At 45.2% G+C, this 25,425-nt stretch overlaps 2 protein-coding genes across 3 annotated transcripts in view; one reads left to right on the plus strand and one right to left on the minus strand.

Annotated features, from left to right (window-relative positions):
- LOC125410883 (tubulin gamma-1 chain) lies at nt 1-6,885 on the minus strand. 2 transcript variants are annotated; one of them, XM_087909973.1, is made up of 11 exons: nt 6,516-6,885; nt 5,023-5,135; nt 4,660-4,827; nt 3,271-3,339; nt 2,551-2,630; nt 2,024-2,150; nt 1,758-1,844; nt 1,507-1,656; nt 966-1,118; nt 726-887; nt 1-392 (listed from the first exon to the last, which is right to left on the minus strand). In XM_087909973.1, exons 1-11 carry the CDS (start codon nt 6,592-6,594, stop codon nt 195-197), a joined length of 1,386 nt encoding a protein of 461 aa, XP_087766099.1. In that variant the 5' UTR covers nt 6,595-6,885; the 3' UTR covers nt 1-194. The 2 variants fall into 2 exon arrangements, with proteins under 2 accessions (XP_087766099.1, XP_087766100.1); XM_087909974.1 differs by lacking the exon at nt 6,516-6,885 and adding an exon at nt 5,442-5,599.
- The window catches only part of Retreg3 (reticulophagy regulator family member 3), a 27,384-nt gene continuing 7,753 nt past the window's right edge, over nt 5,795-25,425 (plus strand). The window contains exons 1-3 of the mRNA XM_048450649.3: nt 5,795-6,113; nt 21,864-21,970; nt 25,053-25,083. Coding sequence (XP_048306606.1) covers nt 5,875-6,113; nt 21,864-21,970; nt 25,053-25,083 — 377 coding nt within the window. The 5' untranslated portion in view covers nt 5,795-5,874. The remainder of the gene's footprint in view (nt 6,114-21,863; nt 21,971-25,052; nt 25,084-25,425) is intronic.

Genomic DNA, 25,425 nt, shown 5'->3' on the forward strand with positions numbered 1-25,425 from the left:
TTGATTTCCATCCAGTGCTTTATTAAAGATAAATACTCTCAGAGAAGAAGTAACCCATCCCCAGGCCAACAGACAGTGCACGCATGTGTGTGTATGAGTATTTGTGAGGTCCCTGATCTGTGCTCTGAGGCGTGGTCAGCTAGGCAGGGCCTGGGCCAACCGGTAAGGCAGATGAGGGTCCCTGTCCTGGGGACTCATTGCTCCTGGGTGCCCCAGGAGATGTAGTCTGGCCGTGTGGCCGCATGGTACTCATCAATCAGCTGCTGCACAATCTCCCTAGATGTGTCCATCTCGTCGAAATTGTCCTTGAAGATGTCCTCCTTACGGAACTGCTCCATGAAAGCCTCCCTTTTCCGCAGCTTGTCAAACTGGCGGCAGGTCCGTTCAAAGAGCTGAGGGTGTGATTTCAGCACAGGAAATCAAGGGACAGAACAGCCATAGAGCCAGGGAACCAGGACTGGGTTCTCCCCTCAAACAGATGCCAGGGCCGGGGAGGCAGGGACGCAAATAGGCAAAGTATAGGCAGTTTATACAGCTGGAGAGGGGAGAGCTTCAGAATGGCACCCAGTTCAGGACACAAACTAGGGACAGACTGGGAGAGCTGATGACAGTGGAACAGAGCCACCAGGAGCCAGGGGTGTGGCTCCCAGGTGGCAGCCTTGCCTACCATCCCTGAAGCCCTGGGATGAAGCCTTGCCAACACAAAGACAAAGGAGACTGCTCACCGAGGAGATACTGGTATGGTTGGCCATCATGAGCCCGCTGACCCGGTGAGCTGATGGCAGGTAGGGGGACTTCCTTGACAGGGCCACCTGGATGCTGGCTGGGCCCCAGGGGATGAAGTTGGCCAACTTCCTTTCCCTGATCCTCTGCAGACTCTTGTGAACCTAGGGTGGGCAGAGAGGCAGTAGCTGCTTTTCCTCCAGTCTGTGGACCAGAGGGTAGGGTAATAGGGCCTCCCTTACCTGGGTGGGGTCCACCTCTCCCTGGATGATGTTGAGGATGGCGATGTAGCAGTGGTTGGTCTGGCGATCCCGGCCTGTGGACACCATCACGTTCTTGGGCTGTAGCAGCCGCCTCATGACATCCAGGACTGTTGTCTTCCTCACACTGGCCACCTGAGGGAAGGGGGGGTCATTCACAGGGACAATGTGAGCAGTCAGGGAGCAACCCAGAGACGCATGGATGGATAGAGAAGAGTCTACTATGTTCCATCAGTTTAGAGGTGGCTTGGTCTCTGGGGAATGTCTTTAGATCAGGGGTTAGGGTCTCGGCTCTCGGCTCAGCAAACCCATGCCCTTGTGCATGAGCAGAAGCAGATCCCACCAGCACTGCTCCTGCAGGAGCCAGGGGATGCACAAAGCGGAGACCGCAGCAAGCAAGCGGCACAGTGTCAGTCCCTGAGAACAGAACCTGGGGAAGTGGGGTGCAGAAGAGCTCAAAGGGCAGCTCATGGCACAGCAGGAGGAAAAGGCCACAGTCCTGGGACACTGCGGGGGCTCTTACTGACTGGTCCGTGGTGAGAGGTGTATAGCCAGTCATGAGGAAGTGGAGCCGAGGGGTGGGAATGAGTGAGGCGATGAGGCCGATGAGGTCATTGTTCATGTAGCCAGGGTAGCGCAGGGTGGTGGTGCTGGCTGACATGATGGTGGACACCTGGGAACAGGAGATACGATATTATGGGATGGGATGGGGTGGAACATCCCTTCTCTGAGGATCCTCTGGTAGAGGGCTTCCATTTCAGGAGTGGGACTCACCAGCTGGTTGATCTGGGAGAAGGATGGATTCTGGATGTGCAGGCGGTCTGTGGCGATCAGGTTCAAGGCTGTGTTGTCCAGCACCACCTGGGAGGGATAGCAAACGGTTGGAAATTTATGGAGACAGGGCCCGAGTACAGTCTTGAGCCTAGGAGCCAGAAACACTCATTTACAGGGGACTCTCATATGCTTGGGCCATAAGAGGGCTCAAATGAAAACAGATACAGACAGGAAGATGGCAGTAGGAAGGAGAATCCAGAACTCACCACACAGTCTGCATTCTGGGTCAGCCGCTTTAGGGTGAGGAGGGAGTTGTAGGGCTGCACCACCACATCGCTCATCTCGTCCTGGTTGGGAAACACCGAGTATGTCTGCACTAGTTTCTTGGGGTACCTGGTGGTGTTGGGAGAAGTTTAAAGATTAGGTGAACATCAACCTTCACAACATGTCTAAAAGTGAAATTAGGATGGGACCACAAGCCATAGAAATGCTGGGTTTAAGCTTTGAAAAGATAAAACTCCAAAATGGAAAGGGAAAAGACACTATAAAATCCTAGGTTCCCAACCTGGAAAGATTCCTCACACATTCAAAGTAGGGCCTACATCCCGGGCTCTGACCTCTGGGAGTATCATTGGGTTTCTCCAGGGTAACTTCGCTTTCCTCACAGTAAGAGGGAATGGAAGGGCTCTTTACTGCTCCAGCCAATAGGGAGCTATGCCTGCTGAACCCCAAGCTCCTTAGGAAACAAAATAAAAGCCCTATCTTCACCTAATTCCCCCAAACACAGGCTTACCTGTCATTCAGTCTCTCTAAGAGGTAGGAGCCCAGACCAGAGCCTGTACCCCCAGCAATGGAATGGCACAGCACGAAGCCCTGCAAAGGAAAGAGTCTGTCAGTGCCCAGGTGTTTAGTGACAGAATTTAATGTGCCTGCCTGCACATATGTACATACATGTGCTCACATGTGTGAGCCCGAAGAGGGCATCAGGTCGCCTAGAACTGGAAGATGAGTGTGAGCCACACGTGGGTGCTAGGAACCAAATCCAGGTCTCTTACAAGAGCAGCAAGTACTCTTAACCACGGAACCATCTTCCTAGCTAGCCTTCTGTGGCAGGGTTTCAACCCAGACATATCCCACAAAGTCCAAGACTCTCGTCTTCCCAAGGCCCCTCACTGCCTAGGAGATTCTGCCCGTCTTCAATAAGGCCCATTGGCTTCTGTTTATTGCAGAGTATAAATGAATGGGTCTCATACCTAACTGGCAGCTTTAATAAAAATTAATGTAATTATCGTGCATGAGTGTGCCACCATGTTTGTGTAGAGACCAGAGGACAACTTTTTAGAGTCCATCACCTCCTTCTGTTATGTATTTTAGGGATCAAATTCAGTTTGTCTAGCTTGAACACAAGCACTGCTACCTGCTCAACCATCTCAATGGCCCCTAACAGGTTGATTTCTAACGGTGTGGCCAAGCCTCCGCATAGCCAGCTCCACCGACATCCCGGGATACTCACCTCTAGGCTGTCACTGCCATCCGCCTCCCGATCTATGATGTCAAAAATGTCTTCGTGGATTTTTTCTCCCTGGACAGACATGGAGAAGGGTGAGATGGGACAGAGCACGGGACAAGGACTGACCCCATGATAGCCACCCTTGATTCTTATTTGGACAACTGCTACCATGCTTTATAACCAAGTACTTTGCCTCCCAATCCACGTGATCTGTTCACATACAGCTCTTCATTCCTGGAGAGTGAGTCCAGGACCTTGCTTGAGCTAGGAAAGGCTCGACAATTTGGACAGGATTTCATGTAGCCCAGGCTGGCAGCAGACTCTGTATTTAGCTGAGGATAACCTTGACATCCTGATCCCCTTGCCTCCACCTCTACTATACACGTGGCTGCCCAGTTTTATGCAGCTGCTAAGGACTGAACCCCGGGCTTCATAAATACAGTCAGTGATCTACTAAATGAGCGCTATGCCCCATCCACGTCTGCTACTGGATCGCATTTCTACCTAGTTATGTGACTTTGGGAAGATTTACCTCAGTTTCCTCATTTGTAGAAAGAAGGTAAAAGACACTCCATAGTCCACTATTTAAAATTTGAAAGGCCAGGTATTTTTAGAAATCAAAATATTTTAGGTTTTTGAAAGGTAGTTTTATGTATACATATACAAAACACTTATTACCCAGGTAGTGGCACATGCCTTTAATCCCAGTACTTGGGAGACAGAGGCAGGTGAATTTGAGTTCAAGGGCTGCCTAATGTACAAATAGAGTTCCAGGGCAGCAATGGCTACACAGAGAAACCCTGTCTCAAAAAAACAAAACAAACGGTAAATAAGTTAACACTAAGCAAAAAGACCACGTCAAAGCTAGGGATTTATAGCTCAGTGGTGTAAGTCTGTCTAGTATATGTAAGGCCTTAGGTTCTGACCTGGAACCACCAAGAGAAACAATGCAAATACAACCATGGAGGTCTGAGGTGTATTATCAAATAGGCTAATGAGTGCAGGGAAAGGTACAAGTAATGACAATAAGCTGATTGGAAACATCAACATAGCCTATCTCCTTTGAGCATTGATTGTGCTAAGCAAAGTTTGAGATATCTTTTGGTCTCAGAGCTATTTGAGTATGAAAAAGGAGATAAAAGACCATAGACCCATAGTACTCAATTCTAGGATTATTCAGAGATTTATGAAGCTAACAAATAAAGTACTTAGAACGGCTGGCGACACAGCATTAGCTAGAATAGGTTCTTAGTGCTCCAGTTAGCTCCTAAAGCCGTGTCTGTTTTGCTCCAGGACTCTTAGTCTCTGATCTGACCCAATTTCATCTGGAGAAAATCACTGGGCCTGTGCCCACCTAGTGAGTTGAGAGCCCTTGGGGGAACAGCAAATGACCTGGGAGAATCCACTAGCCCAGTTGTTGCCAGCTCCTCCTCCGTGCTCAGACAGGTAGATGTTCTCTGGGTTGTAGAGCTTGGCATAGGAGGAGTTGAGGATGGAATGGATCACCCGGGGCTCCAGGTCCAGCAGCACAGCCCGGGGGATGTAATGTTCATCGTCTGCCTGCCAAAGGGAAGCCAGGATGGGCCAGTGAGCCTGGCTGGATCAGGTCCTGCATCCTCCCAACTCTGGCTCCTGCAGGCCCTCCCTTCTTAAGACAGCCATTCTGGTCCCATCCTGCCCAGTGAGTTTCCAGCACCAGGTCACTGCCCTTCCCTTCATGTCCCTAGGGTCCTGATCAAGTCATGTGGTGGGCACCTGGTAGAAAAAGACGTCCTTGCGATCAGTGCCTTCGGTGGCGAACTCCTCTACGATGCCCTCGGGGCTGATGCCATGCTCAGCACACAGCTGTTTCCAGAACTCGAACCCAACTAAGAGACGGAGGCCGGCGGGAAAGAAAAAGAATACGGGGGTCTGGTAGGTTCCAAGTAGCCCGTGGCAGACAGAACACATGGGTCTAAGGATCAGAAATTTAGCCTTACGACTCCCTAGTGTCTAGCCCAGCGACTGGACAGGTGAAGGCCCTTTGGCTTTGGGTACAGGATCGGGATCGCCTTTCTGGGGGAGGAGGGAGTACGATTCTGGGAAGGACAGATGAGAACAGACAGAATCTAGGATCTCGTTGCGAGGGCCCATTGGACCTAAGGGACCCACGGGGGGTCTGGAGGTTCGCTCACTCTGATTGCCGCACTGGCCCAACTGTAGGGTGATGATTTCCCTCGGCATCGCTCCTCAGACATAGGCGTTGCAGCCTCTCCCGCCAGCAGCGCCGCCGACCGCTAGCGCGCTCGCCGCAAGACGCAGGCGCCAAACAACCCGCTCCACCCCTGAACTTTCTCCGCTCCAATGAGAACTACGCTCTGCTTAGGGAATTTCCTCATTCATTGGGCTTCAGTCATGCAGGTTGCGCATGCGCGACCGTCTATCCCGCTCAACGCCGGGAACTTATTTCGACGCAGCCCTGCGCGCTGGCGTTTGTACGCATGCGCGCTCACGGGTCGATTCGGCCTTAGGCCCCCGCCCCTCCGCAGCCAAATCGCGCTTCTGCGCAGTCGGTGTTATTGTGACTGCCGGGCCGTGGCCCCGGATGTTGTGGCTGCTGGAGGGGAGATGGAGGAGGCCGAAGGGGTGGCTGCCGCCCCGGGTGCAGCTTCGGGGGTGGCTTTCAGGAGCCGCCGAGCTATGTCCGGCTCCTGGGAGCGCGACCAGCAGGTTGAGGCGGCGCAGCGGGCCCTGGTGGAGGTGCTGGGGCCCTACGAGCCCCTGCTGAGCCGGGTGCAGGCAGCCCTGGTGTGGGAGCGGCCCGCCAGGAGCGCCCTGTGCTGCCTGGGGCTGAACGCGGCGTTCTGGTGAGAGACCCGGACGGGACCCAGGCTAACCCCTACAAGGCGCGGATTCGTCAGTTTGCTCTCGGGGTCTAACTCTCGCCTGCCCTGCCCTGTTTCCTTTCGCCGCCCTGACTGCTTCTCGTTCTCGCCTAATGATGCTTCACTTGCCCCTCTCCCGCTCGTCCGCCCGCCTCCAGGCTTTGGCACCCCGGATCCTCACAGGGCTTGCTTTCCCGTCTTCCCTACTTTCCCCGCGCCGGCACCCTCGCCCCGCACACTCTCCAGGAGCTTCTGGTCACATCTTGAGTCTCTCTCAGTGAGCCAGGGTCCTTCTTGTCGGCTAGGGAAAGCTAGTTCACTTTGAGACTATCTCCTACTTTTTTTTTGCCTGCCCCAGTGTGGTTTCCAGAGATTTTAACTTACCGTGGGAGGAGAGGCAGAAGGTCTTGTAGAAAGGTATCCATAGGTGTGAGGAGAAAAACGAGCTTGAACCGGTTAGCATGAATTAGCATGTTAGATACGGTCTCACCCAGTCAGGTTGGTGAAGTCGATATGGAGCTTCAGCCTGAAGAGAATTAGAAGTCTTAAGAAAAGAAGGAGTAGGAAACAATGCTGAGATGTCAGCCTTCTCGGAGCCACTTAGGATTTCTCTTCCAAAGAGTTAGGAAGGCATCCTTCGCCGTGGATTACAACCAAGGGGGTTGAAGATGTATGTCTGTGAGCTGGGAGTTCTCTCTAGTCGCACAAGAGGCACTGCGTTTAAGTATCTGTTTGTTTCATTCTCTGGGACAGTGAAACCTTCTAGGTGGATTTCGGGCTTCATAGAGTCTACCAAGCAAGGTTTGGGTTTATTAATAACCAAAGTACTGATCAAATTCCAAGGGAATTAACTGACGCATTACTGAGGCCTCTAGAGCTACATGAGATGAGACTATCCTGAGTGAGTAAGTCTGAGAAAACAAAGTGGGGTGTGTGAGTGTGTTAGGGGCTGGGGCTCGAACCCAGGACCTTGTGCATGCTGAGCAAGTGCTCTAGCAGTGGAGCTACACTTCAGGCCCATGTCATCTGTTTCTGTTATTGTTTCTTTCTTGGCTTCAGATATCAGCCCCCTCTCCCATTGTTAGTGTTTATCAGGCAGAACTCCTAGAAAAAAGAAATCGGGGTACATTAAACCGGTTTGTAAGAATGTGAGGCTGGGGTATACATCAGGGACAGCACAAAAAAGCCCTTTTTAAAAAAGGAGTCAGGGCCTCCCTATATTGCCCTAGTTAGCTAGCCTGGACCACTCTCTGTAGACCAGGCTGACCTCAAACTCGAGATCTGCCTTCCTTTGCCTCTCAACTGCCGGAATTAAAGAATGCACCGCTGTGCCTGACTCATGGAACGTGTTTTTAAGGATTTATATTTGTTATTTTAATTATCTGTGTGTGTGTGTGTGTGTGAGATGAGGGAGTATAGACAGCATGTACAGGTGCCTGTGAAAGTCAAAGGCATTGGATCCCCCTGGAGCTGGAGTTACAGGTGGTTGTGGGTGCTGGGACACCGAACTTCTGGCAGAGCAGTGTGTGCTGTAAGCCACCGCGCCATCTCTCCAGCACTGCAACATTTTTTAAACTGCTTCCGTATTTGCTGGTCTCCAACAGTGTATTCTGTATTCTTTTTTGGTCCTGCATACACTAGGCCGACCTTGAACTCCTGATCTTCCTGCTTTCACCTCCTGAAGGTTGAGCTATAGACATTGGCCACCATGCTGTGCCCGGACCCTGGCAGTGTTTACTTAAGCTAAGTCTGTGTTTAGAAACTTTCTTAGAACTCCTCTTGTGTGCTGTATCTCTTAAAACCTTGTGGCTGGTGTTTATCTCTGGCGTTTCCTGGTATTTTGCCTGCTGTGTAGCCACAATCCAGATACTCTCGCTACATTCCCATCTCGCACTAGAATTCTGCTGGGGGAGAGACTGGTGGTTTAGGACTTAGTAAATTGAGCATGGCTTGTATGGAAGGGAGTCACACCTTGTGAAGGGGATAAATAGTTGAGAGTAGCTGGGCAATGGTGGTCGTAGAATGGTTTGGGGAAGAAATGAGCTTCCTTTGAGGTTTGAGGTTTAAACAGATTGCACTCGTGTTTGTGGGCTGCCATTTCACTTAGGAAAGTAAAAAAAAATGATTGTTTAGATTTTAGACTTTTTGAGGAAGGGTCATTACTTTAGGTCAGAAAAACCAAATTGAAAAACTTTCACTATTTGTCGGAACTAATGACAAAAAAGCTGAGGTGTTTTATGCATTCTGGGGTGTCAGAAGATTGGGCACTAGCACAAAAGAGTTACCTGAGGGCCAGAAAGATGGCTCAGTGGGAACTAGAACCTACCTTCAAGCCTGGTGACCTACCTCCTGCAAGTTGTCCGCATGTGCACGCGCGCACACACAAGTCATCCAAACTCAGAGAACAAAGTTCTTTCAGTGTTCCGTAGGTTCAGGTTGTTTTTGAGTATGACCTCTTAACTCCTAAACGTAATGGGTTCATAAAAGAAATCATGTACATAGTGTGCCATCATAGTATTTACAGCCCCCTCCCCAGGTTCCAGAGAAATTATGGTGGCCCTATCAGAAGTCTTACTGCACACCTCACCCCTGGTCCTGGCCTGTTCCTGTCTTTGGGATAGAAGCTGCTATCCCTCTATTTTCTTTAGTCTCATCTTTGTTGGCAGGTGAGTGATTTCACGGAGACCATAAAAGTCAGCAAGAGTGCATCCTGACAGGGTCTGAAAGGAACAGGCTAAGGAGTCCGGGAAATTTGTGGGTGCTGCAGGCTCCTTCCCACTTCACTAGCAGCTCTGGGCTCACAGAGTTATGGACCTCGGGGCTCCTTTCCGACTTTGTCTGATTCTGGGTGGTTGTTGGAGACAAGGGCATAACCCACAGTTGATTCCCTGTCGATCTCTCATGAGAATTGCTTTTACGGTCACCGTTCTTACCAGGGTTGTCCATTCTTTACCTGCGTGTGAGGGTGTGTGTGATTGTGAACTATGGCAGTGTTAACCATTCTTTACGAGGAGGTGTGAGGGGGATGTGTGATTATAGGCTGTGTTGTTTGCATGATTTAAAAAGTTATCCTTCCCTAAAACACAAGATTGAAAGTGATCTGCAAAGTGACTAAGGGCGTACAAGAGTTCTGATTTACAGAGTTAGATGCAGCTAGAAAATGGTAGGGCTAGGAAATGAGGGGACCCCCCCCATCCCTTTGGGAACCCCACCCTCTTCTTGAATGAGTTCTGGAATTGTTTTATTTAGAAAAATGAACATTACTGGTTTTAAAACTTTAATATTTCCTTAAATGGAAAGAAAAACCCCTTTTGATAGAGACATCTTTCTTTGGGGCACAAATGGATGGACCAGAGTGGTGCAGGCTGTTAGCCCGAGCACTCAGCAGGGAGATCTGTGAGACAGAGACTAGCTTGTTCTGTGTAGTGAGTTCCTGGCTGGGACGTGGACTCTCTGGGGGGAAGCAAATTTTAGACGAAACCCATTGTCGAATGTTTCTGCTGATCAGTTCTTTTTCTTTCTTTTTTCCTACTGTTTTTGCTTAAAGACAGGGTCCAGGTAGTCAAAACTGGTCCTCTCTGCTCTTGGGAGTCTGTTGCCTTGGTCGGGCTCCTTTGTCTCATTGGTGGCCTAGAATGCTCCCGATAATGTCCTCCTCAGCTATGTCCCTTTGCAGGCGAGGTAGATTAGTCACTTGTTTGTTTTCGAGCTGTGGTTAACTAGGGCTTCATGAAGGCTAGGCTCTACCTATGAGCCGCCAGCCTTGCCTTCAGTTTTTGTCTGTAAGGTTGGTACTTTCTCTGTTTCAGGGTCGGGTGGTTTCACTTCTGGTTTTTTGTGCAAGCAACAGCTATCATTATGTGATATAGGTTGGGTTAATTTTTCTTTTCATTTACCGGTGGCAGGGCTCATTAACTCGTTAGGCAGTCACAAGTGCTGCACAATAATGGGCTCCCTGTCCCTCCAGAATGGGATGCTTTGTTCTGAAGTGCCGCAGAGACAGGCATGCTCTATAACAACAAAGGAACCTAGAAATAACAAATTTGAAAATATGTGACATCATCGTTTATGGTTGTATATGTTACTGTGGACTGAATGTACTGAACCTAGACCCTTCAATATGCCAGGCAACATTATTTATAACAAATTCTAACTTCTGTTAGTACTGGAGATCTATGCTTTAGTTAACTCCCGGAAAACTGGTGGTGGTTGTTGTTGTTTTTAATTGCAGATTTTTAAAAGTTTATTTATTTTTATTTTATGAATATCAGTGTTAGCTATGGTGTCAGGTTCCCTGGAACTGGAATTAGTTATGAATTGCTGGGTGCTGGGAATTGAACCCAGGTCCTCTGGAAGAGCAACCAGTGCTCTTAACCACAAGTCATCTCTCCAACCCCCCAGAAAACTGTTTATTTCTAGAATTTCTCATGGTCTTTTTTGGACACTAGATTGCTATTCCAAGGAGCACATTTTATTTGAACTAGCAGTTTTAATCAAATTTTAGCCACCAGCAAATAAGGGACAATTTACCAAAGGAAAACAATCCATGTGTGGTAGTATAGGCCTGTAATCCAAACATCTGGATGTATGTGTTGAGGTAAGAGAATCAGGAGTTACAGGTCATCCTCAGCTATCTAGTGAGTTCTAGGTCAGCCTGGGCTATACAACACCTTCATTCCAAAAGAAGAAACTAGTGGCTATATAAAACTTTACTCTCAGCTGGGTGGTGGTGGCACACGCCTTTAATCCCAGCACTCAAGAGGCAGAGGCAGGCGGATAGCTATGAGTTCTTGGCCTGGTCTACAGAGTGAGTTCCAGGACAGCCAAGGCTACAAAGAGAAACCCTGTTTTAAAAAGAAACACACACACACACATGAAACCTTTGCTCTCACTGATATTTTAAAAATGAAAGTGTAGGGACTGGAGAGATGGCTCAGTAGTTAAGAACACTTTTAGCTTTGTGAAGGAACTGGATTTGATTCCCAGGATTCACGTGGTGACTCACAGCATCTCTAGTTCTAGGGATCCAACAAACAGTCATGTGGTGCATGTTTATGCATGCAGGTGAACATTCATATGCATAGAATAAATTAATTTAAAAGTACATAGAAATGAAATTGTGTTACCATTTTCTGCATAACTTTATTTTGTTTTATTTTATTTAATTTTGAGACAGTGTCTCAGTATGTACCCTTGGCTATCCTGGAACTCACTATGTACAACAAGCTGGCCTTGAAGACCCAGAGTTCTGCCTTCTCCTGCTTCCTGAGTGCTTAGATTAAAGTTGTGCACCACTATGCCTGACTGCTTACTAAGTTTTAAGAACTGATAATGTTTAATTCTTGGGACTGTGTGGGAAAACAGACATGTGACTGATAGAAGCCTAAGTAGTTTGGCAACATTTGCTAAGCTAATTGGTTAACACCTTTGCTGGGAATAGAAGAGATATGAAGTGGCTAATAATGGTATGTGTTTTTTGAGGATGATGAAAATCCTCTAAAATTAGATGATGGTGATAGATGCACAACTCTGAATATATGCCAAACCATTGAGTTAGATAATTTAGAAGGGTGATTTTATGGTAATGTTATAAAAAATTGATCTAATGTTCTACTTAATTATAGATAAGATCATAGGTTTGTGTTTAATGTTGTATAGTGCAACTTTATTTTCCTTTTTAATTTATTATTCATGTGTGTGTGTGTGTGTATGTGTGTACTTATGATGTATGCACGTGAATATAGGAAGGCGACTGCCATGTTGTCTATGTGCAGGGCAGAGGACAACTTTTGGGAGTAGATTCTCTCCTCACTGTGGGTTTCAAGGGTCTGGGGTCCTCAGGTTTGCTTGGCAATTGCTTTTACCCAAAGCTATTTCACTGGCTCTGGTTTGGTTTATTTTGTGTGTGTTTGTTTTGTTTTGAGACAGGGTCTCAAGTAGCCCAACTTGGTTTAGGTAGCTGAGGAGTACCTTGAATTCCTGATCCTTCTACCTCTACCTCCCCAGTGCTGGAATTACTTTGTGTGCATTAGTACATCTGGTTTATAGTGCTCAGACTCAAACCCAGGACCTTGTGTATGGTAGGTTGTAAGCTACATCCCCAGCCCCAGGTGTTTTTTTAACATCAAAAATTGGTAATATCTTAGTTATAAAACTTTTTTAAAGACCGATGTGTGTGTGTGTGTGTGTGTGTGTGTATAAATGCAATCATTTCTAAAGGTATTGGTGCTTTCCTGGTGACATGGAAAAGCATGTTTATGTATTAAGTAAAAAAAGTTTAAAAATTAAGTATATTGTGTGTCTTAGTTATTGTTCTATTGCTGTGAAGAAACACTGTGACCAAGACAACTCTATAAAAGAAATGTTTAATTGGGAACCTGCTTACAGTTTTAGAGTGTTGGTCCATGATCATCATGCTGGGAAGCAGGCAGGCATGTTGTTGGAGCAGTATCTGAGAGTTTTATATCCCGATCCACGGCCAGCAGGTAGAGAAAGAGATACTGGGACTGGCATGGACTTTTGAAACAAACACACCTCCATTGACACACGTCCTCCAACAGGCCACACCCTCCTAATCCTTCCCAAACAGTTCCAATAATTTAACTAGGAACTAAGCATTCAGGCATTCTCATTCAAATCACTAAATTTTACTTCCCAGTGATTTGTGTGTTTGTTTGTTTATATTTGTTTATTTTAGACTTGCTAATCTTATGTTCATGATTGTTTTGCCTACATGTATAATGTATGTTACGTGCATGGGCCCTTCGGAGGCCCAAAGAGGGTGTTGGATTTCCTGGGACTGAAGTTACAGATAGTTGTGAACCTCCATGTAGGTTCTGGAAGTTGAACCCAGATCCTATGCATGAACAAGTGCTCTTAACTGCCCAGCCGTCTTTCCAGCTTCTGTTGTGTGTGTGTGTGTGTGTGTGTGTGTGTGTGTGTGTGTGTGTGTATGTACAGATGCAGGGACACAAGTGTGGAGGTCAGAAAAGAATGTGTGGGAGTTGTCTGTCTCCTCCTACCATGTGTGCTCCAGGGATTGAACTCAAGTTGCTAGGCTTGGTAGCCAGTACCTTTATCCTGGGCCATCTTTCTGGCCTCCCAATGTTTTTATATGTTAATGTTTTTTTGTCTTTTTTTTATATTTATTTATTATGTATACAATATTCAGTCTGCATGTATGCCTGAATGCCAGAAGAGGGCACCAGACCTCACTACAGATGGTTGTGAGCCACCATGTGGTTGCTGGGAATTGAACTCAGGACCTTTGGAAGAGCAGGCAATGCTCTTAACCTCTGAACCATCTCTCCAGCCCTATGTTAATGTTTTTAAAATAAGGTAGTAATCTTGCAGAACATATATGTGGGTGGCGGACCATTTTCAAAACTTTAATTTCACATATGCCTCTGTAAAAATGGATGTTTAAGATGCTGTTATTTTTATCATATGGAAAAAATGATTTTCTGCGGTGTTGAGATGTCTGCTTTTCCCCTCAAAAAGGATGCTTTGGCATTAAAAACAAGTGAACAAAAATCTCCTTTTTCTTGGGTTTATAGTTAAAGTGAAGTGTGTGTGTTATGTCTGCTTGCTCCCAGCAGATCCCTTGTCCAGAGGTTGCTCTTGAGACTTTGCCACTGGGTCCCTGTGGCTTAGCACACTTCTGTCTCATGTTTTCTGTAAATTAGGTTGACTTCAGAAGCATGATCAGATTCAAGTTTATAGTTCTCTTTGATATAGATATGAATAATTTACCTTGGTATAAGTTTTACTCTACTGATATAAATTTAAGGTCAATTTTGTTATGTGTATATGTATTTCTGATCTTGATTAAGGTAATTGTGTAGTTCATTTAAAAATGTAATGTATAATTAGGAAATATAGGTTGTTAATGGATAGTCATTGATAATAGTCTAGCTTGTAGTCATGTTAGTTGGATTTTCTGGATATATAGAGATATATTTCAGTTAGATAGGTATTCTTCATATCTTTCAAAGACTACAGAATATGGCATTTAATGTTTTAGTAACTTAGGGCTTTTCGTGCCAATGAGACACGTCTGCTTCTGGCAGCACCAATCTACTTCAAGAGGAAGATGGGCATTGAAGAGACTCCTTTTGGAGTTTGATAGCCATTTGGGCAACAAACTGCTCTTTGCCTGGACTGTTGCATAAACTGGACATAAAGAACCAGCAGAGAGAGGACTGCTGAACTTGCCTAAAGGTGAGATGATCCTTCGGGGTTCTTGATTCATGAAAGAGTCTGCAAGACATTCTGCAGAACACAGCAGATAGTGACTGAACTGCCTTTGAAATTTCCTGCTTCATGGAAATGTCTGTTGGAAACTATGGGCCTGAAGGCTGAAGATGGATGCCCCAACGGTACAAAAGAATTTTGGGTGACTGTCCAGGCAGCGAGATGTCTCTGTCATTTCTAGAGTTTGGAAGTTGTTTATTTCTTGTTTACTTAGGTAGTATTATATCCTTCTTGAGTCTTTGATGGAGTTGAAGAATGGATAGATAGTTATAGTTTTCCTTATTTATGATAAAAGATAAAATAGATATAGATATTGTAACTGTAATTCTTGCTTGATAACTGTTTTGTTATATGTAATTTTATTATGTTAAAGTTAAAGCCTTCCTTTTTGTTTAAACAGAAAAAGGGGAAATGATATAGGAGGATCATCTGTCTATGTGTTACTTTCATTGGTAAATAAAGAGACTGCCTTGGCTTTTGATAGGACAGCAGCTTAGATAGGCGTAGTAGACAGAACAGAATGCTGGGAGAAAGAAGCAGAGTCAGTCAGACACCATGGAGCCAGCCGCCAGGTCAGACATGCTGAATCTTTCCCAGTAAGCCACGACCTCGTGGTGGCATACAGCTTATTAGATATGGGTTAGTCAAGATGTGAGAGTTAGCCAATAAGAGGCTAGAACTAATGGACCAGGCAGTGTTTAAATGAATACAGTTTCCAAGTAATTATTTCGGGCAAAGCTAGCCAGGTGGCCAGGAGCCAGGTGGGACGAAAATCTGCCCATTGCTCCTTCTACATCTCTTTCTCTCTTCCTTTCCTTTCCTCACCTTTCTGCCCCTTCTCTTTCTTTTCTTTCTCTCCCTTCCCTCCCTCCCACTTTCCCCTCACCATTTCTCTCTTCCTTTTTCCTTTCTCACTAGGTAGCTAGCTAGCCCAGGCTGGAAACTTAGGATTTTTTTCCTAAGGTAAAAAACTCTTACCTCAGTTTTCCCTTATGCTTGGCTGTGTGTGTGTGTGTGTGTGTGTGTGTGTGTGTGTGTGTGTGTGGCAGGGGAGGTAGGGGGAGTGGTATGTGTGTTGGTGTGTTGGTACTGGGAGTGAACAATAAAGTGGGGTGCAAACCAGGTTGTTTCATAGTGATGTGCTCATTTTTATTATTTCCTTTTGTTGTTTGTTTTTCACGACAGGGTTTCTCTGTGTAGCCTTGGCTGTCCTGAAACTCACTTTGTAGAGACCAGGCTGGCCTCGAACTCAAATAGATCTGCCTGCCTCTGCCTCTGCCTCTGTCTCCCCAGTGCCATCACACTCGGCATTTTATTATTTCTTACATTTTCTAAACCTTCAACAAATATGCTTGCCCTTAGAAATAAGGAAAGTCAATAAGGAAAAATATGGATGAGCCTGTAGTAAGCAGAAAGACTAAAAGACAAAGCCCCCAGTGAAATAATTCATAATTCGAGTTGGCTGGATTTGCAGTTGTTTTTTGCTTAGTTGGAAAGTTTTTATGCTGATTGTAATTGGTGGAAAATGTTTTGTATGCTATTTTAACAAACTTTATAGATTTGGGGTTTGAGTTGTGTGTGTTTTCTGGAAAGGTCTCATTATATAGTTCAGGCTAGCCTCAAACTGTTTATCCCCTGCTTCAGTTTTCTGAGTACTAGGATTATAGGTGTGCAGCCCTGCTCCTAGTTTGGATGTCTTTTTCCTTATTCTTTCTTGTTCAGATTCCTTACCACTTGTCTGTCTCTCTTTCTTTGTTTTCTCACCATTTGTCTTTCAAACCCTTTTTACATGTCCTCCTCCCTTATTACTACTTTGGCATGTCATATTGTAAACTTGGGTAGGGCACATGCCACTCTACTCTATTATTTCTGTTTATTTTGTGACAGGGTCTGACGAAGTGTGCCTGGCTCCTCACAGAGATCTGTGACGCTCCTCTTCCTTTTGCCTCCTAAGTCCTGGGACTAGGACTACCACACCTTGCCTTTATTACTCTGTACTTGGGTTGCTGGCCCATGGCTAAGTAGGTCCTCAGGTTTGTTCAGGTGACGTATAGGCAGTGAGAATGGGAAGGTAGGATTGTGACAGTCTAGGTTTGGAGGAAATAGTTTTTGTTTTGGTACAAGGTCTCATGTAAGCCAGATCTTGATCCTGTTGCCTTTACCTCTGAAGTACGGGGTTCTCAGGCATGTCCTGCCGTGCCTGGCTGGAAAACAGTATTTGTATTGCTGTTGTCTTGGGAAAACCACCCTCTAAAGGAGAGCTAAACATCCTCTCCCTGCCTGAGTTTCTGCTCAGCAGCCAGTGCTCTGGGAAGGGGTGATTGTAGCCTGGCTTTCCCCTTAGAGAGGCTGTCGTGTGCTGGGAAGGGAGCAGTTGCAGCACTGGGGAGTGGCGACCAAGCCCTTGGAGTGGCCTGGTTGAGTTTGCTTAGTTGTTGGGAAGATGTGCTGGCTTTGAGATTAGTGACCTGGGGCATCTCTCGAGTTTATTCCTGCTAAGCTGTCTTCATTCTTTAATTCCGTGAATAATTATGCCCTTTAATTGTGCCTTTAAGTGGTGGACTAGGAAAATTGGAATAGAGTTGTCACTGGTGGCTGGGTTTCTGAGTCTTATTTCCTTTCATCCTTCGGTTTATTGTATTGTATTTTAAAGTGTACAGGTAGCACGCATTGCTGTTTGTTGTACAGAAATGTCTGCAGACAGAATCTGAAGTTCCTTTGCCAATTCTGTGTGTGTGTTTGCCTTCATGTGTATGCCCAGGTAAGGCTTCTTGATTTTCAATGCTAGGAATTAAACTGTCTTGTACAAACTTTTACTTTTTTAAAAATTTTATTTTTATTTTATTTTATTGGTGTTTTGAGACATGGTCTCTCTGGCTGTCCTGGAACACACTGTGTAGACCAGTCTGGCTGCTACCTCTGTCGTCCAAGGGATGAAAGGCATGTGCCACCATGTCCAGCTTTGGAGACTGTCTGATGTGGCCTAGCGTGGTATTAACTCCCTGTGAAGTCCTTTGACTCTTCCTGCTTCTACTTCCTAAATACTAAGGATCAAAGCTGGGCCTAGTGCATGCAGAGAACCCTGCCAGTTGAGCTCTGTCCCTAGCCTTTTAGTTTTTTATAATATAGGAATACTATCCTTAAGGCTCGTTCTGTGATTATATAATGTCATTAGGCAAGTTTTGATCTGAAGGTGTTCCAAGGTGATGACTCTTGGTGACCTTCACCTGTTTGATCAGGTGAATGAATACCTCATGCCACTGTGACAGGAAGCAGCAGAGCAGAACTGTGTTGGGCGAGTGTTGGCACCTTGCATTTTCTTCTTGTTTTTTTTTGGGGGGGGGCAGGATCAAATGTGATATTTCATAAGTTATTAAGTCTGTTGTTTCTCTTTAAAAAGAAGGAACAAAAGAAAGAAAAAAAAGAAGAGGTCTTATAAGACAACCCAGGTTGTCCTCTAACTTACTAGTAGCTTGAACTTCTGATCCTCTTACCTCTCCCTCACAAGTGTAGGGATTGTAGGTGGGTTGTTTTTTTGTTTTTGTTTTTCCTGGTTTTGGTTTTTTGAGACAGGGTTTCTCTGTAGCTTTGAAGCCTGTCCTAGAACTCACTCTTATAGACCAGGCTGGTCTTGAACTCACAAAGATCCGCCTGTGGCTGCCTCCCGAGTGCAGGGATTAAAGGCATGTGTCACCACCGCCCAGCTTGTAGGTGGTTTTATTTGGTGCTGAGGATCAGACTAAGGCTTCAGGCATGCTAGGCAAGCAGTTTTCCAACTCCGCTAACCCTCCAGCTCAAGATGGGTTGACATCGCGTTGTCCATGAGGAAATGAATGAAGTTCACATAATGCTTCTGTTTAGGGAATCAAACTCAAGGTCATCTAACTTTATTTTTTATTTAAATTTTATTTTTGTAGTTATTATTATTATTGAGACAGGTTTCTCACTCTGTAGACCCAGCTGGCCTGGGATTTGCTATAGAGACCAGGCTGGCAGCCTCAAACTCAAAGATTCGCCTTATGCCTTCAAAGTGCATGAATTAAAGGTATGTGCCACTGTGTCTGGCCTAATTTTTGTTTTGTTTATTATTAGTATATAAGTGTATGCTTTTTTTGTTTGTTTTTTGATTTCCAAAAACAGGTTTTCTCTGTGTGGCTCCTGGTTGTCCTGGAAACTTGCTCTGTAGACCAGGGTGGCCTTGAACTCAGAGATCATTTGCCTCTTCCTTCCAAGTGCTGGAATTAAAGGCATCCACCACAGTCGCCTGGCTAAGTGTATGCTTTTTGTTTGTGTGTCTGTCAGTGCGGGTGTGCACATGTGGAAGTCAGAATCATTCTCTCCTTCCACTGTGGATTCTAGGGATCCAACACAGGTTGTTGGGCTTGTGCTACAAGTCATCTTCCCCGCCAAGCCATCTCTCTGTTCCTCTTCTAACCTTAAAAGCTGTGTCTTGCTGGGCAGTGGTGGCGCACGCCTTTAATCCCAGCACTTGGGAGGCAGAGGCAGGCGGATCTCTGCGAGTTTGAGGCCAGCGTGGTCTACAGAGTGAGTTCCAGGCCTGTCTTGCAAACAACAAATGAACAAACAAAAAGCCGTGTTTTGCTGGATGCAGTGGTACTTGCTTGTAGTCTCAGAATTTGAAGGCTGAAACAAGATTACTTCAGCTCTTGACTATGGAGACATGGGGCTAGAGAAATGGCTCAGTGGTTAAGAGCACTCAACTGCACTTTCAGAGTTCCTGAGTTCAATTCCCAGCAACCACATGGTGACTCACAATCATCTGTGACGGGATCAGATTTCAGATTCCCTCTTGTGGTGTGCATGAACAGAGCACTCATACATAAAATACATAAATAAGTAAATCTTAAAAAATAAAAAGTAGGCCAACCAAGGCAACCTAACAAGATCGTAACTCTTACGAACAGTTCCTTCTGTCCTTAATTCCAGAACCATGTGACTGAAGCTGCCAAGTTCTGCTGCTTAATAGAACTGGAACATGAACCCCCTAATCAATTACATCTTCACCAACTGTATTATTTGCCTGTACTATGCCTGTAGTGTGGCGCTTGCACTACAGGATGGTTCACAAGCCGGGAAAGGGGCCTGGAGATTTAAACACACAGAGACAGAGACACAGGTCTTCCTTGAATTTCCCAAGAGTGCCCCTTTTATTGTGTTTCAGGGCAGCTTATATAGGAATCCTTAACTGATAGCTATGCTCCAGCCAAACTCACCAGAAACCACTCCCCTGCCATCAGGAACTCCTGAGGGTCTCATGCTCAGAGTAGCTGCAAACACAAGTTGTTTACAAGAAAGTGAGGATCTGGAGGTGCACAGCTCCCCTCTTTTCTATATAATTAGACCAAGTTTCTAGACTGGCATGGGCGTAGCTCTGTTTCTCTTCCTGTTGCTCCTTTTTCTCTTCACATATTTTTCTTGCTCATTTTGCTCATTTTTATTATGTATCTTCATTGGCGTTAACACTAGTAACCCCACAACAAAGTCTATACTAGGCTGCTTTGAGATTTTCTCTGCCAAGGGAATTAATCCAAAACTCTTTACTTTAGCCTCGGGCAAACTTTTCTGACGGGCGAAAAGCAGCAACATTCTTCACCAAAATATCACAAGAACAATGTGTAGGTAACATACAAAATTCTCTGAAACCTCGTGAGCCAGCTCCTACAGCTCGAATCACTCTTAGCATCACTGCCTTCGGTGCTCCTACTGGTATGACCCATTAAACATCGCTTAAAGCATTTCCACTGCTTTCCTAACCCAAACTCCCAAATCCATATTCCTTCAAACAAAAGCATGATCAGGCCTTTTACAGCAATTTCCCAGTCTCTGGTACCAAGTTCTGTCTTAGGGTTTCTATTGCTGTGAAGAGACACCATGACCATGACAACTCCTTTTTTTTTTTTTAAGATTTATTATGTATACGGTGTTCTGCCTGCATGTATATATGCACACCAGAATAGGGCACCAGATCTTATTCTAGGTGGTTGTGAGTCACCATGCTGGGAATTGAACTCAGGACCTTTGGAAAAATAGCCAGTGCTCTTAACCTCTGAGCCATTTCTCCAACCCCAAAGGCAACTCTTATAAAGGAGTTATATTTAATTGGAGTAGTGGCTTACATTTTCAGAGGTTTAGTCCATTATCACCATGGTGTAATATGGTGTCATACAGGCATCAGGAAGTGATCTGAGACACTATGTTTGATTTGAGCATGTATGAGACCTCAAAGCCTGCCTCCACAGTGACACACTTCTTCTAACAAGGCCACACCTCCTAACAGTGCCACTCTCTTTGGAGGCCATTTGCTCTCAGACCACCTCAAAAATAAACAAGTAAATAAATAAAGGGCACACTTGAAAGATGGATATAGGCATGCCCTACCATGCCTGGTTTAGGCAGTACTGGGGATTAAGCCCAAGGTCTCATACATACTAGACAAGCACTCTACCAACTGAACTATTTTCCCAGGGCCCCTCATTTTATTGATGTGATGTGCTACACGTATCTCTGTATGTTGAACTACCATCCTTGCTGTCATAAGATAAACCCCACTTGGGGATGGGGAGCTGCATATGTAAACTTCCTGACATGCAAGCAGGAGGACCTGAACATAGATTTCCAGCACCCATGTAAAAGCTTGGTTTGATTGTACATCTATAACCATAGTGCTAAGAAGTCAGGGACAGACAAATCCCTGAAAGTCACTGCTAGAAATCTATCCAGTTGATGTGGTGAGGTCGGATTCATTGAGAAACCTGATAAAGTGGAATGCCATGTATTGTTGAAGCACATCTTTCATTCCAGGACTCGGGGCAGGTAGTCTCAGTGAGTTCAAGCCCAGCCTGGACTACATAGTGAGATCCAGGATAACCAGGGCTCTATTGGAAGACATCTGGAATGATGGAGACTTACACACACCCACTCGATACAGCTGGGGATAACCATATTAAACAAGCCAGTCTCAGAAAGAGAAGTAACATACACTTTCTCTCTTCTGTGCTTCCTAGATTGTATGTTGCTATATCAAGTCATGTATGTATGACTTGACAGTGGAAGTGGAGGAACAGAGAACTGATGGTGGGGAGACAGTGAGAGATGCAGGGGCCAGTGGGCATAGGGGACGGGATAGGCTGCATTGACTTGTATCAGCACTTCCCTTTAGTAAGTACATACTTGCTGTTGCCCTAGCTTGTCTCTGAACTGGATAGACTGGGCGGTTGAAAGGATCTCCAGGAGGTTATTTGATTTAGTTCTTTTCCTTTACAGAAGCAAATTACTGTCTCCATAGGAAAATAGATGAGGTCTGGAAAGTCAGTGTGATTTAACCAAGGTGTCTGACTGGTTAACATCTGAGCAGCCACCAAAAGCTAGGGTCTCTTTACTGCAGCCCGTAGTGCACATGTGATCTCCTTTAACTGGCTTCAGTGCTTAGTGACCCTCTTCTGTTTTCTTTCTCTGTAGGTTTTTTGCACTGACATCCCTTCGTTTTGTGTTTTTACTTGCATTCAGCTTGATGATCATTGTCTGTATTGATCAATGGAAGAACAAAATTTGGCCTGAGATAACAGGTAAGATTTGTAGTATTTAGAACAATTTGAACTGGCAACAACTTTTTATGTGATTTTTGCCTTTAGTTTTTTTATTTGTTTGTTTTTGAGGGATATGTGTTGTTGGGGACTTACTTGAAGTCTGAATTACTTGTTTTAGGAGACATTTGAAAAGCACAATTCTTAGGCCTTACACCTTTAGTCCAGCACTCAGAAGGCAGAGAGAAGCACTCTCTGAGTTCAAGGACAGCCTGGTCTATATTGTGATTTCCAGGACAGCCAGGGCTATGTAGAGTATGTAGAGAGACCCTGTCTCAAAAAAAAAAAAAAAGAAAAGAAAAGAAAAGCTTATGCCTCATGTGTGGGTCCATGGAGCTGGGTTATGCCTCCCTGTTGTTACATTAATGTCAGCAGATCTGTGTCCACCACCTGAGGTGGTGATATCAGTATAACTGGCCTGAGGAATATAGTCTTTACAGTTTTTTTGTTTTGTTTTGTCTTTTAGACATTAATGATCTTACTGGATACTGTTATCTACTGAGATAGCATCAATTCATTCTTATTTTATGTGAGTGGATGTTTTGCCTGAATATATGTCTGTGTATCACTTGTGTGCCTAATACACACAGAGGCCAAAACAGAGCATTGGATCCACTGGAATTGGAGTTACAGAGAGTTGCTAGCTGCCACATGAGTGTTAATAATCAAACCCCAGTCCTAGAAGAGTTGTCAGTGCTCCTAATTGCCAAACCATCTTCTCTCCATCCCTTTTTTTGAGACAGGGTCTAACTGTGTTGCTTTGGCTGGCCTCAAACTCACAAGGTTCATCTACCTCTCCTTTTTGAGCACCACCATGCTTGGTCATCAATTAAAACAAAAGCAATACCCAGTGTCTCATGTAGCCTAAGCTAGCTCCCAGTTTACTGTGTAGCTGAGGATGGCCTTGACCTCCTCATCCTCCTGCCTTTCCTCCCAGATGTAGGGATTACAGGTACGTACTACCATGTGTAGCTCCAGGCAGCATTAATTTACCTCTCAAGAATTTCTTTTAAATTATATAATAACCTCAAATAAATATGGTTTCTTGCCGTGTGTAGTGGTGCATGCCTTTAATCCCAGCACTCAGGAAGCAGAGGCAGGTGGATCTCTGAATTCGAGGCCAGCCTGGTCTATGAGAAGAGTTCCAATACAGCTGGGGCTGTTACACAGAGAAAACCCTGTCTCGAACCCCCCACTCCCCAAAATAAAAGAAATATGAGCTGGGTGGTGGTGGCACATGCCTTTAATCCCAGCACTCAGGAGGCAGATGCAGACGGATCTCTGTGAGCTCAAGGCCAGCCTGCCTACAAGAGCTAGTTCCAGGACAGGCTCCAAAGCACAGAGAAAGCCTGTCTCAAAAAACAAAAACAAAAAAATGATATGGTTATTCTTTTCAAAAACTTATATGCAAGAAAAATTAACATACTTACTGAAAGAAAAATTAATGGCAACTCAAGGGACAGTATCAGAGATATAGTGTGGTGCGTGACTGATATATTCATTTATTTTATCCCCATTCCAATTGTTGCCCATTTCAATCATTGAATGAAGCGAAATATATGGAAGATAAAGAAAGAATACATTTCTAGGCAGACCAGTAGCTTGATTAAAGCACTGCAGAGTAATGCAGCGTGGTGTCATACCCTTGTTATGCCAGCCCGTGCAGCAGGACTTCAGAGTCAGCTTCGGCTGTGCAGTGAATTGGAGGCTAGCTTGAGTAAACAAAAGAAACACAATTTGCAAAGGGTCTCCTGAGAACAGAATTGAACACTCTGGTAGGAATGAGAAGTCTGTTTTTAAGAGAGAACTTAGGTTTTTAAGTTCTTGAAAGTTAGGCTTACATGTTTGGGTAGTGAATGATCATTTAAAAACTTTTAAGATTATGTCGGCAGTGGTGGCGCACGCCTTTAATCCCAGCACTTGGGAGGCAGAGGCAGGCGGATCTCTGAGTTCTGAGTCCAGCCTGGTCTACAGAGCAAGTTCCAGGACAGGCTCCAAAACTACAGAGAAACCTTGTCTCGAAAAACAAACAAAAAGAGCTACATACATACTGAGTTGAGAGTAAAGATTGATTTGATGGCATTTTATAACGTGGGTGGAGTAAACCAAAGGGGAAGGCAGAAGCTGTTGGGAAACTGCAGCTGTATCTCTGTGGGATCCATGAAACTCAGTGATGGGTGTTTGGAGAGCATGAAGAAGAGAGATAGATAGCTCAGTATTGATCCTTAGTGGATAGGGTCAGAATAGGAAGAGTGGAGGCATGGCATGCACAGGTGGGCAGAGGCAATGGAGATTGGGTCAGGTAGGACCCTGACAGGGAAACTGACGTGGATTCTGGACATCAGGGTTGAAGTGTTGGCAGGACGTTCAGACCACAGCATAGAGCTTTATGTACATCGCTGCTTTATAGAGTCTTCAAGTAGTCAGCCTGTCTCGTGTCTCTATGTCAAAAGACTACATTATTCAGATCACAGGCAAATCTCTAGAGGTGGAGTAGTTACAACATGCATGCCTTAGAAGTTTGGCAGGTGATGTGTTTGAGCAGTCCACCATACTCAGGGATGGAGGGACTGTGTTCTCATACCCCTTTGTTGTAAGCTGAAGTAGTTAGTACAGCTCTAATGGTACATATGTGCCCTTTCTCTCTTTCCCCATGGAAAATCCTTTATTTTCTCATTTTAAGGCACATAAACCATTATTCCATTGTCTGTAGCTTCCTAACTCTGGTAGTATAACATGGGGTTTCTTTTTTATTGACTATTAATATAATTTACCCTTTTTTTTTTTTTTTTTGGTTTTTCGAGACAGGGTTGCTCTGGAGCTCTGGAACCTGTCCTGGAACTCATTCTGTAGACCAGGCTGGACTCGGAACTCACAGAAATCTGCCTGCCTCTGCCTCCCGAGTGCTGGGATTAAAAGCGCGTGCCACCACCGCCCGGCAATTTACTTTTTCTTAAATGTTAAAACTTGAACAGTCAGATCAGACCAAGAGACAACCTAATATTTTCATGTTTAGTTTTGTCTACCAACTAATACTGGTGTTTGTTTTGTTTTATTGTTGCAGTGCCAAGACCTGACGCATTAGACAACGAGAGGTATGGAATACCAATTACTTCTTTTTGTTGTTTTGATGGATTCTGTTGTATTGTTCTGGTTACATGTCCCTAGCCCCACGTTCTGGACACAGCATTAGGCGCCTAGTTCATTCTGAAATAATCACAAGTCCCAAAGTTCAGGTTGAGAATATTCAGTGTCTTCTCACCCTTATTGTATGAGAACTCTCTGGAGAAGGAGCAGTAGTGACTTACAACCTGACATGCCAGGGAAGTAGCTGTGCTAGTAAGCTGCAGCGTGAAAACACAGAGGGAACTAATTTAATTTGTTTCCTGGCTTTTATACTGCATCATTTGGTGTTTTCTGTGACCTGTGGCTATTTT

Source organism: Myodes glareolus, chromosome 9 (assembly GCF_982192425.1).
Source record: "Myodes glareolus chromosome 9, mMyoGla1.1, whole genome shotgun sequence".
Classification (NCBI taxonomy): domain Eukaryota; kingdom Metazoa; phylum Chordata; class Mammalia; order Rodentia; family Cricetidae; genus Myodes; species Myodes glareolus.